General features: G+C 37.5%; 1 protein-coding gene across 4 annotated transcripts in view; it reads left to right on the forward strand.

Annotated features, from left to right (window-relative positions):
- Positions 1-13752, forward strand: part of stim2b (stromal interaction molecule 2b) — a 58341-nt gene that overhangs the window by 17005 nt on the left and 27584 nt on the right. For all 4 annotated transcript variants that reach the window (XM_028474471.1, XM_028474472.1, XM_028474473.1 and 1 more), the window contains one exon: positions 11480-11610. In XM_028474471.1, the coding sequence (XP_028330272.1) occupies positions 11480-11610 (131 nt within the window). The remainder of the gene's footprint in view (positions 1-11479; positions 11611-13752) is intronic.

Consider the following 13752-nt stretch of genomic DNA (forward strand, 5'->3'; position numbering starts at 1 on the left):
TTGCAGAGCGACCTATCTGTTGATTTTGATTTTTTTTTTAGCAAGATGAGATTTCTATCTCGTGAGTAAAAATATAAATTGCGAATCATGTGAAAATTAAATCTTGTGGACTTCTTGCTTGGATGGGAGGTCTGTGAAAGTCTGTTTACACTAGATTTCTGCCAATAATATGGTAACTAGCGTGATGTATCCCAACCACAACATTAAGTAGTAGAACCGATGGACAGTTAGCGTAGCAGGCTAGCAGCAACGTGATTACAGTAGAAACTAGGCAAGGTGAATACGTATTTGGCAATTTCCAAAAATTGTCAAAAACAACAACCTGTATCTGGATTTGTTGACAACTTTGTTCTTTTTACTAATTCAATTGAAAGTAATAATGCAGGAAAAACAGAAGTCTGACCTTGACCTGAAATATGACCTTGGGCGAAGGTCAAGGTCACACATTGAAAAGAAATGTTGTTCAATGGTAAAAGTGTGATCACTGTATCTCAATTTGTAGCCAAGTTATATGGGACAAAGTATTTTTTTAGTTTTTTTTGTGACATCTTGAACTTTGACCACTACTGGTCTTTTTACTCGTTGGTCGTACAGCTTTGGTCCAATTAAGCATAAAACTTGTACGATAAATATTCGTAGAGATATGGAAAAATTTGGTTTTTGACACTTGACGTGACCTTGACATTTTGGTTCCAAAAAGGTCGACTGCACGTCCTTGACATTGCCCCTATGAGATGACATATGTGTCATTAGTACTGCATTAATAGCCTAGGAGTGCCATTTGTTTTCTGGACCACATTGAAATCAGTCAATCCAAAGAACCCGGAGGTAAAACCTTTTAAGTTGATGAAATTATAAACAGATTTTTATCACTTATTGAATAGTTATTATTCAATTTAAACATGTTAAACTCTTCAAATTCTGCCTATTCGGACACCTTAGACTACTTTCAGATTGTGTCAAACAGAGTCAGCAGAAGTTGTTTCAGACAAACTCACTATACTTAGTTTTGACAACGTTTGTAGCTAAAGTTTAAAGTGAGCATTCTGCAGGTTATTAAATCTCCGCTTCTATAAGTTATTGAAGCAGGATGTAAGCGTGTGATAAGGGAGACATTTTTCTTTGTATACTATATTTCTTTTACAATTGTCAAACAATTAAGGAAGCATGGCTTCCTCTTCTACTGTTTGTGGGTAATACATAGAGTAGTTATGTCATTTAGCCTCAGCTGTACAGTTTTTGTTCTTTCTCATCCGAGTGTTTTCTATATACATGTACAGTAAATTGTAGCTTGATTAAAAACAGTTAAAAAATATTTTTTTTTAAATAAGTACATTAGATAGATAGTATAGAAGCTTTATTGTCATTGTACAACATTTATTAAAAAGAAAACTTTGTGGTGTTATGGATAAATAAATTTAAAAAAAATTTGACAAATTGTAATTTTCTGATCTGAGGAATATTTAAGTTCTTACATTTTATATCAACTTGAAATTGAATTATTATTATTAGTTTTAAATGTTTGTTTTTAGAATGAACCTAGCTAATGCTAGGTTCATTCTAATTCTAGGCAAATGTTAATCCTAAAGCATTTCAAATGCAATATCTCAGCTGTTTTTCCACCAATTTGCACTGAATTTGCTCAGGCCAAACCCAATTCCCCAACATTGGGATATGCGACCTTGGGTTACCGACCCCGGCCACTTCTTCGGACCCTACGACGCAGCTTGCGGTCTTTAATTTTTAATTTTTCTCTTGACTTGTCATGGTTTTGTGTGTTTGTGTTATTTTTGTAGTATTTTAGTCATGATAAATATGTTTTTCGATTCATTCTGTTATAGTGGTTTTTTGTTGTCATTTTGTATATTATATATATATTTTTATTCTTCTCTATTTTTGTAGTGATATCGTGTGTTATTTGCCATTGTTTTCTGTCACTTTTCGTGATGGGAGTTATATTGTGCATTTACTTCAGGGGCTGAAGGAAATTAGACAGAGGGCCGCACATGGCCCCCGGGGCCGCCAGTTGCCCATGTCTGCCCTAGGGGTACACGTACCCCCATTTGTGAAACACTGGAATAACTAACCCTCCAATCTTAGTGTTGCATGAGTGACTGTTGGATCTCACAGCTCTGGTAATTACCATCTGTCGACCTAATTGTTATTTTTTCATATCTCCACTTAAAGTTCTCATCCCGTTTTGTGACACAGACGGAGATCAAGTGATACTCTGATGAGTTCACTGAGAGTCTCTTCCCTCATATTTCCATCCTCAGTCCGTGTCCCAGATAAGGAACAGTTAATCCCATTCGGGGGGGGGGGGGGGTCATTGGGAACAAGAATCCTCCTTCCCCCCATTCAGTGTATGACTTCCAATGACATATTCCATCCTACTATGGATTGTCACTTATTGTGCAAGAGAAAAAACATTTGTGTGATGAATTTCCATGATGCCATTCATTGTGTATTGTTAACAGTTTGACAGCCAGCATGAGATCACATCTCCCTCTGGACGTTCGCGGCTGCTCACCAACGTTTAGTCCATTAACCTTGTATCCAGAGGAGCATATCGGAGGCTGGGCTGTGGCTAATTAAACATGTGCTGCTCAGTTTCTCCTTCTAGTCTTCTGGTCATATCTCCACACACTCTAAGACATTCCTTGGTTGTGCAGTGCAATGAGCATCTCCTTTTCTGGAAGTCTTTAGATCAGATTTACTGAGCCTTTACACGCTCTGCCCTTGCCGACATACCCCCATGTTCTTATTTTTACACTCTTTTTATCCTGTGGCCTTAGCAGAGGATAACCAACTGATGACCACTTGGTCTGGTTTGACAAGGGTAAAAACTCATGCAAGTGTTTGGGCTCAAAAGTAAATCCCCAAAAACGCACTGAGTAAAATAATCTTCATGTTAAAAATTTTTGATTTTGATTTTTGTTTTAGTATTCAAAAGATATGTTCAAAATATTTAATAACATAAATCAATCGTGAAATTAAAGATGAATTAAGTCAAGAAAACATTTGTTACCATGATGAAGATTTTGTTTTTGCTGTTGTTTTGTCTTGAGATAAATTGAGTAACGACCGAGTAAACTACCTACTAAACTATCTATTAGTCAAAGTACTATGTAAGTACTAGGGGTTGGTGATACGATACATGATATTGGGTTTGCAAGATCGATATACAATGTGTTGAAAAAAGAAACAAAATTACAATTGGGGGAAAAACACCAATAGTTTTATTTTTTTTTAACACTGAGTGAGCTTTTCATGTTTCAAACTAAACATTAAAAATGAAATAAATTAAACCAAATTAAAGTTTAGATTTTTTTGACCCCCCCACGATGCAATACAAAAACACTTAAATCATTAGATCTTGTCTCGTTCGACCTTTACTATTTATTAGACCTATAAAATGGTGTTGTTTTTTTACAGTACAGTCAACGAGGCGTCTTACCTTTATCACACACCTTAAAACTGGGTCAAAGAACATAATCTATTTGGTTTCCAGTTTAATTTGTTCGATTCTTCCACTGCTGCAAGCATACAGTAGTTTGCACCAGAAAGTCTTTTTTTTAATGTATTTGTGACAACTTTGTTTGAAAGCTTGTGTACAGTCAGAATAACACACAGCCAGGTCCTATGCTTTGTTTCCTCAGCTAACCATCCACTCTCTTTTCTCTGTTGACTAGCTGCTAGTATTCGTGGGCGGGTAATGATATTTGGGTCTTGTTAATGGCTGCTGATGAGCTGAAATGGTAGACTCTGCTGAAGCTTTATTTACTTGCCTTTTAATACTGACCCGTCACGCTGACTTATGACGCTGCCATATGGGCTCCGAGTACAGAGAACTAGTCTAGCAGCTATAGCTGCTGTACTCTTAGTTTGCATTTTTTTTTTTTTTTTATTTCATGAATTGAACAAAAACTGTTTGGAACTTTGCAAACTCAGTGGCTAATAGGAGCTAAGGGTCGTCAATCACTCAAATGGTAAACTTGTCTTGTAAATTCATGACAGATGATATGCTTGTCGCCGTGCCACGGATCTCATGGAGAGCTAACATGGTTGGCATAGTGACACATGTTTAACCAAAGGAAAGCAAAACCGACTAGCAAGGGCGCACCTGAATGCATCATGCACGTGTTGACGACGCCCTATCGAGCGCTGCCTCTACAGAAAGATGCGTAGAAATATCTCATTCATACAAAAAGACTATGAAAGACTGAAGGTTCTTTCTCTACCTTCTTCCCGGTTCTTTTAATTGAACAGCTCCGAGGTTATATGACAAGAATAGTAGTAAAATACACACACGTGGCTAGCAGAAGAGGTTTTTGTCTCTCTATGTCTGTATGTCTCTCTGTTCTCTGTGTATCTCTAGCTCTATCTTTCATCTATCTGTTCAAAGTAAAAAGCAAGCACCGTTATCTTCTGGGCTAGGCAGTCCCCGTACACAGCAGAGTCTGGTACAAACGTCATGTAGCCATATATCACAGGGCAGACCAACTCCGAAATAAAATAAATATATTTCCGAACAATGGTTATTTGCAAATATTTCACCATCAGGAGGTAATAAGAGTCTTTCTGTCACAAAAACTGGCAGACAAACTAAACTGTATCTCCTCTATCTCACAGAGAGTTTAAAACGCATTGGGGGACGGACGCTGCGTCTCTTGCTCTCTTGTCAGTTCTCTGATCTGCCTAGCATAATCAAATTCCATTTCAACACCTCAAAGTCGGCATGAATATAGATGTTGTGCAAGGCATCTGTCTTTGATAAGTCTGCTCAGAGTGAGGCCGGGGCTGTGTGTGAGAAAGAGGGCAGGAAATAGCAAAGGACATGGACCATCCTCAAGTGGCCAAGCCCTAAACCCCCCCCCCAATGTGGAGTCACATGTCAGACCCATCATATTCTGCTGTCCGTGTTGCCTCTGCCCACACCGGATACTCTTTCACAGAACGAGGCTCCAAGTCTAAGATCCAGTTTTTTCTAAGACAGGATGGGAAGAGTTGGGGGTTGGTGGTGTGGGGCGGGGGGGGGACGGACGACTGACTCTGTGGCGTGCTAGCAACGTGACCCAGGTGTAGATTTCACTCCGTGGGCCACAAGCTGCTGACATGAAGCCACTGTTTCATACTTTATACCTGGTCGTTGGTTCCAACGCACACAACAAATGAGCTTTTTTCCCCAACGAGTCCAATCCAACAACCCTCGCCTTTCCCTACCATTACATCACAAACAAAATAAAACATAATCTGGCCTTTTATTAACCTAATAACCATGTGTTATCCATCTCGTTTACACACAGGCATGTCATTTCTATTGTTATATGGTTAAAGATATGGTTATTGATCATTGCACTCGACTTAAAGTTATTTTCTAAAGAATTGAATGAGAAATTCAGACCACATTAACTCTACGCCTCTACGTTAAGTCTCAAAGGTCACTTTTCATCTAAAGCAGTGGTTCCCAATCTTTTTTTTATCTCGTGTACCCCCTACGCATTTTTGTCAAATCATGTGTACCCCCTCTTCATATCATAAGTACCCTCTTCATAATCCCATATGGGCTCTCCATGAACCATTAATTCTGTTTGAAATAAATTACAAGAAAATATAGTATTTTACTTAGCAATAGTGCTGTTATTTTGTGGTGAATTTAAGTTTCCGGGTATTCCCTGCAATGTGCCCCTTTACCCCTAGGGGTACCCATACCCCTGTTTGGGAACCGCTGATCTATAGCATTTAGGGTATCTATTCTACTTTCCTCCAGGCAAGCTAAGGTTATTTTTGGTGAAGTGAACAGTAAAGACTCAAAAAATAACAAACTATTGAGATATCAGTAAGTATATAATGTACAGAAGTTCCACTGCACTGGAAGCATGTTAAAAAGATGTTTGGTAGCATATGAAATGTTTGTTTTATTCAGTTTATACATGTCCACAAGATCACCTCCACTCTTTCCTGTGCAACAATTTCATTTATTTATTTATTGGTGGTTTTCTGACATTTTAGGCTTTAAATGTAAAACAAATTTAAGGTTTATTCAAAGGTTTTTATTTCCACAAGGACCTTATTTTAAAAAAAAATTTTATAAAAATTCAATGAAAGTTGTCTCTTTTTTTTTTTTTTTTAGAACTTAGTTGATAATAAACATTTTATTGACATTTTCCTGACATTTTGGCCTGTAATGGCCTGTTTGACCCTCCGGTCCGGATCAGCGCATTGCTAGCAATTTGCAGCTAACCTCCGAGCTAATGGCTGAGCTTTTTGGAATGAGGTCTCCAAAAACCATCTCTCAATGACTTCCAACTACTTTCTTAAATGGAAATAGCTCTGAAACTAAGAAAATAAACCATCACCTACATGTTTTGGAGGAATGTAATGCATTTCAATGAGGTTTTTCCCCATAAGATGATTTAAGATTGCTGAATGTGTACAAACTGTTTAGTTGCGATGAACCGACGGATATGCCAAATCTGGCGCTAAGTTTCATGCTATGAAATCTGGCATAGACGTCAGGAATTCTCCTGGTACGAGATTTCGTAGAAGAAATGCTTCTAAAGCATAGAAAACAAAAAATAATGAAAATACGTTGTCATTTAATTTCTTTTAAGCATAAATACGCCAGTAATTACCTCAAACTTAGTTTCCAGAAAAGGAATTGGGGACATTTCTTTTCTAATCTCAGCAAAATTACATTTGCATTTTCGCTGCATCGCCAAACAATCACTAATCAGGATAGAAAGATACAGACTTAGACAGAAGTTGTACAGACAAACTTCCCCTGGGTGAAAATTAAAAATAGTCCTCAAACATGTCGGACCTTTGGTGCTCCTCACTGTCATCTTCTCCTGTCACCCACTGAGCTGTTTTTTTTTTTCGTTGTTTTTTTGTTACGCACAGATGGGAGCATCTTAATGACATGCATATAGTGTGTAAAAAAATAGTTTTCCAGGTCTTGGATTAACTTTAAAGGAAGAGGCAGCCGACGTCTGCCTGCTTTGGTGTTTAAGTCTTTTGAAGCTAATCTGTGACAGCTCGTGATTTATAGCTAAAATGAATTACTTTACAACCACTTTTCCTGCTCGCGTTGGCCCGCTGTGCGTGTGTGTACTTAACATCTGCATGTGTTTGACTAAGGGACCTCTGCCATTGTTGAGGTTTTTATATCCTGACAGCCGGAAGCCTGATGGGTTAAAAATAAACCCAAGTTTTCCAATTTTGTGCCCTTTCTTTCGTGGGGGCTCCGTTCGTAACGGCTGTTATGATTTTTGCAGGCGTCCTGCCGGAACGCTCGGGGTCACCAACCTACACTTCCTGTCGCATTAGTTCCTCATTGTAAGCTCAAATGAGCTCGTAAAAATGGGTCACCTGGGTGGGAACACATCTCTGAATCTGAGAGTTTTACGCTAAACGGCATCTGAAAGAGACGGCACTTCTTCTTTTTAAAAAAAAACTTGTTTTATCTCTGAAATATCGTCTTTTCTGTGATCATCGAACGACAGGTGGGTTCACGGAGAGTTCGGCAGAGAATTAGGCCAATTTTAGCAGCTGTGCAGACAGATGTGACAACACAAAGAGACATCCACGTCACAAAAAGTTGTTTGGAAGAAGTCTGCCATTGTCAAAAGTGACATTTCCGTTCAACAAAAGAATCTCACTGGCCGTGTGTGTGTGTGTGTGCGTGTAACCATGTAAAACTCCAAGGAGTTGTGCTCCTCTTTAAATAATCAGTCAAATTGATATGCGCACTATGCAAACAGCAGACTATGTAAACTTCCCAGGCGGGCTAAGCAAATGCCTTATGTAACCTGTCCTCAAGCATCGGATGTCTTTAACAGATGGACACTGCGGCAGTGAAGCTAAAAGAGCTGCATTGTGTTGATAAGATTTCCTGTGGCTAAAACATATTTGAAAAGTTTCACCTCGGAGCCAGAAGTGGTTCACGGAATCATGGGGCTTCTTTGTTTGTGTTTGTCAAGGATATACTTTTAACCAACATGTAGTCAAAGGACTTTTCACCTTTAACAGGAAAGTTTTATTTTGTAAATGAAAAAATGCTCAATAGGTATTTTCTAAGTTAAACTTACCTGAAAGAAAAACTTCTATACGAGTGGAGTTTTCACGAGGGGCACATTTGGGATGTTGAAAATCATGGAGTTTTAAAGGTTGCAGTAGCTCACTTAACCAGCATAACAGCAGTGTTGAATTCTTCCTAATATTTGTTTAACACAGGGTTGAATGATGAAAGTCTTTCCACTCTGTTACCTTTTTGTGGTAACGGAGTGGAAAGGAAAACATGAAAGTGGGTCACAGCCATCACACACTAAGGTACAACTCAATGGTCCCTGTTGTAATACCTAGTGTCCTCCATTGCCTTTTGAGAAAATGACATCAAAAAGTTGTTGTCGGGTTTCCATGGATACGGTGGAAATGAAAAGGAAAGGTGTTGAAAATGGTCAATTGAACCGGCATTACAAAAATAAAACTAGCAGAACTAGAAAGCTATGGTTTTTCTGCTTTATTAAGCAAGTATCAGGACCGGGTACATTTTTTTCCAAATGAGCCCCTAATGAAAATTTGGCCCTTATATTAATGTGTGTAGGCATACAGTATGTGGGTATACGTACAGTATGCCTGTATACACGTGTTTGTGTTCATTTTCATTTCACTAACTAAATTACTAAAAAAAACACTAAAATACTAAAAATGTATAAAGAAAGTTATCTGCTTTTGCAAAAAAATTCTTCATATATTTATGTTTTATGTTGTTCCAATCCAATATTGATATATGTCCGATATTGGCAAGTAAAATTAGAAATGTCCTGCATCTAAAATCTCCAATATAAACACTAATTTATTATTTAATGTAATTTATTAAATTGTAGAATATTCTTATGTTTAAGGTTAAAATGTCTGTAAACTATTGGTTAATAATAAATGGGTCAGTGTTTGTTATACCTACTGTTGCTGAATATTGTTCTTTTTGAGTAATATCACTTGATTAAGCCTTTTCTAACATTCCACATTACAAAATAAGTAATAAAAGTATGTATGATGCATGATACGATATCATATCATAGGAGATCAGGAGGTGATAAATTCCTGTTCTAGTTGCGGTTTTTGGTGTAGTGTTGGAATTGGCTACTTCCTCGGTTAACAGGGAATAATAGTTGGATTATTGTTATTTGCTTAGACTTGTGTAACAGTTTAAACATCATTGTTCAGTTATTTTGTGTAAGTGCTGTGCCTTAAACACATTCTCCAGTGCGTATGTTGTTTTTGGCGCCACTTAGACATAATGGCTTTGTGCCAGACGGGACAGTCCATCTATTGGAACGCCAGAGGCAACAGCCTCGTTTCCCTTGGAGAGCTGTTTAGTGGTGGAGAGAGGCCTTTGGGAATACTGACAACCACACGCATGCATCTGGAGACTGAATTTCCACAACAAATGCTGAATATTATCAATGTAAATCCATTTTGTCAGTTGTCTTTTCACTGCTACGTATCGGTAACAAAGGTTTTCATTGAGATTTTGCTCATAATAATGTTTTGTTTTTTTTTTTGTTTGGTTGTTTGAAAATTTGGGAAAAATTTTCTTGTTTTTTTTTTTTTTTTTTACTCTCAGCTTGTTGACAACTGTTGTGCTGGTAAGGCAAACCACAGAGGAAGCTGATGTTGTGGCTTTACGGACAATGTTCTTAAAGTGCGGCGATACCTAATCGCTCTGTTTCATCATTCTACATTTAAAAGGAGAAAAAAAAGACTTTAAACTAGAAGAAGTGTCATCCTCTCATTTTCTAGACCAAACACTGACAAGGATAAGACGGCAGGTCTACAGGGAATTGACAGCAGTGCCAGGAGTAACTCAATTTAATGTAAGATGATTAATTTAATTAATTAATTTTATTTACTTACAGAAAAGCCAATCAATTACACTAAGGAAAAACAGTGGAAAGGGGTGGTAGTTCACAAAAAAAAGAAGAAAAAAGGAAAGCGATAGACATGGGGATTGTTATCAGCCAATAGAAGCCACAAATTGGGGACCCCAGATACCTGCAAAAAAAGATGGTATTCAATCAATCAATCAATCAATCTTTAATTTGTATAGCGCCAAATCATAACCAATGGTATCTCAAGACACTTTACAGTAGAGCAGTCTTAAGGACGGACTCTTCATTTTATGGATACACACATATGCATATATACGTATATGCACATACATATGTATCCCACACCCAACATGAATTCATCATGGCGGCACTGAGCATCTCTAGAAAGAGAATGTAAGATAAACAACATTTTTATTATAAATCCGTTAACCACCATAGTTGACTAAGGCTACGTCAATGTGATCTTTGGTTATGGAGTTAGTCCTTGTCAATGTAAAGGATGTTATTCCCACATTCCTTTCTTTGTTGTGACCCTTTTGCAGTAGTTCAGAAGAAGAAGTTTGCCTGTGTATTTATTTCCATGAATCGCATCCATTTGATTCTCCTTTCCTATAGACACACTGTTTGGAGGTCAAATATTTCGAAGAAGTCAGTGAACTGTACACGGATGCAGATGATCTTTTCTCATTCACAAACAACTTCAAAAGAGGATGTGGGGTGTGTGTGTGTGTGTGTGTGTTTAATGGATACCTTGAGGGCGGAGTTAGTGCAGCTAATTTAATACAATCGGTGAGATGCTGTGAGGTCTTCCTAGGGATGCAATCATGTATGTAAGCAAATCGTTGATTTAAGACTGATTTAAAATAGTTTTCTGAACCAGAGATGGTGACCTTTTATCACAACAAAGGCTATAGAAATGTGATTGTCTGAATCGAAGGCCACGTTATCATCATTCATGTCAGCATTTACACAATTGACCAATCTGAGCTTTATTACAGTAAAGAACAAAGAGTCTTCCTGTATCTTTATCTTGTTCAGTGTGTTTTTGTCGTCGTTCTGTGTTGGGTTTTTTTTTCCTTTTGTGTAGGTTTCGGTTGTTTGATTTTAGAAGTCATTTGGTGCATTTGGAGTCATTTTGTCTATTTTTGCTGTGGTTTTGTACGCACATACAGTAATTAGTTTTGAGCTTTTTTTTAAGAAGATTCATGAGTTTTATGCTTTAAAATTTAAACAGTTTTTTTCTTGTGTCGAAAGACTTTTGAGTAGATATTTACTCTTGGTTTTCAGTCTGGAAATGTCAAATGTCGTTGAAGAAGAAAATGTTTGTTTGACTCTACTCATTAAAGGCTTTCATCTGAATGCAATAATTGAAGGAGATTTGAAGTTTCCACGCTGTGTGTAACAGACGAATCTCAATGATCCAAATTGCAATTTTAAATTAATACTATTATTAATGGTTTACAACAGGTTATTGGTTGGAATTAGCCTCCAACCAGGGTGTAGTTCTTTTTTTATCCTTGTCTACCTGAAAATGAGTGACTTTAAACTTCTACTGACCAATCATGTCCTGACTTTCCTGTTTTTAGATCCCTGTCTGATTGTAATGCCGCCATGCATGGGCGAGGCCGACCGCTTCAGTCTGGAGGCACTTCGTCACATCCACAAACAGCTGGATGACGACAACGACGGCGGGATAGAAGTCAACGAGAGTGTAGAGGTGAGCCCGAAATGTTTGGTTGATGACTTATGGTGTCGAGAGAAATAATGTGCAGTGTAAATTCAACTCAACATGTCTATGTATACAATATTTTTATAGTAGTTTAGGTACATTTTGGGGGGAATGCCTCGCATGAAACTATGGTTGAAGTGATTTCTGTTAGTTTCAGTTGTTTAGTTGGTTAATTAAAATTGATATCCAGAGTTTTTGAGAAATCTTTGTTTATGTATTGTTCTTTTGAAATGCGAAAAAAAACCGAACTAGTCTTTTACTATGGTCTACTACCGGTGGTCATTCATATACTGTACGTCAATGTATATAAGTCACACCTTCGTCCTATAGACTCCTATACAAATATAAAATTGCGCCATAATCGCCCAGCCAATAGGCTTTGACTTCCTGTAGCGGAGACTGTCAATCAAAGTGAATGCGGAACTGTGCATGGAAACAAGGCCGCGCATCACAACAGCAAACGGATAAATATGATTTTGGCTCTGATCTCAGAAATGTCCATCGCCAAAAGAATAACAATGACCCATAGACCTATGTCAATGCGACCTTGTTATGTTCCGCGATGCGCGTGCACAAAAAGTAGAGGCGTGGCTTCTGGTGGATTGGTAGAAGCAGGGGGAGGAAATGAAGCTGTTTGAGACGTTCGCCTTTGAATTTTCTCTCTTTTCATCCTCCGGATATCAGCTTTAAGGGAAGTGAAACAGTTTGACTAATGTATATATCTTGATTAATTGGTATAACAGAGCATTAATATTTCATTGTTAGTTTTGTTACTTTCTGCATTCCACAACTCCACCAGCCGAATTGACACGATGAAAACAGTTTGTTTATGGCTGTTAGCAATTAGCTGCTCACCTCCGCTAGCTTAGCTAAGCAGATGGTGTGTTTGTCTCAAAGATTAAGCAATGAAAGTACACACAGTCGGTAAAGTGAAACTGTACATGACTCATTAAATCACAAGACCAGATTTAACAATTACAACACTAATCATAGGTTGTAATTTATTCTAAATGAGGTTATATATTTAAAATCACAATATGTTATATAGTGTATTTAAATGGTGGGATGTTAGGCTACTTTTTGAAATATTAAGTACAGTAGATAAGATATTCTTGTAGATGACTTGAAACTAAACTTTCCTTAAAGTTCATGAGCAAAATGTTTTTTTCATTCAAGGCGAAGGCTGACACCAAAGCAACTTTTGACCAACTTTTTCCAATATCAGTAGGGCCTCCAATTTTCTGTAATTATGGAAAATAGACATAAATGATGGAATTAACTTCCTGAAATGGAAGTAGCTCCATGACACAAAATGTACGCTCACCCTCATGTTATTGGAGAATTCACCATATTTACCATTAAATATTTGGTTAAATGTGTAGTAAGTGTTTTTTTTTTTTTGTAGTAAGTGTTTTGAACATAAACAAAAAGGCTTTTTGTATTTAGCATAAAATTTCACCCTAGGGAATCTTGCGAGACTATGTGGTCTTGCCTGCTTTTGCAAGATTTGTCTGTACCGCTTTGGCAGCGTAGAAAAAAATAGATTATTCACTAGATTTAACTTAATTAATGCATATGAAGTATTTTTGTCAGGTTTTGTTTCCCAGCATTTGTGTCAAATAAGGGAAAACCAATGTAACAGAAATGGGTATAACCTAAAATGGAATTTTGGAAAATATGAAACAAAAAATCGAAGACCCTGTGACAGCTCTAAATATCACTGAATGTAGCTCCCATTCTGCAAGCCCTTGACCTTTAAACTCTAGCACATGATGCCATCCAAACAGAGAACCAGTCATTGTTTTCTTTAAGGCTCATCTAACTAAGAAGTCTCGTAAACCAGTTTAAGTGTTGACACAGGAGAATTACAGCTGTCACCTCTCAAGGTGGATCAGCCACATATTAAGTTTACTGTGCTAACACTGATTAGCATTGGACCAAGCTTAAACTCAATGTAAATAATTAGCAGTTAGTCAACAGGAAAGAAAGCCAAGTCAGCTTTTCTATATGAAAACACACCCTGAGCGACACTTAAGTATTCGATAGATTTTTAGTCATTTATTTGGCAAGTGGCTGTACCATAGTGTGTGGAGGGGTGTCTGATGTCTGCCTGTACAAGAGGGGAGTGTG

The sequence above is a fragment of the Gouania willdenowi genome, chromosome 18 (assembly GCF_900634775.1).
Source record: "Gouania willdenowi chromosome 18, fGouWil2.1, whole genome shotgun sequence".
NCBI lineage: Eukaryota > Metazoa > Chordata > Actinopteri > Blenniiformes > Gobiesocidae > Gouania > Gouania willdenowi.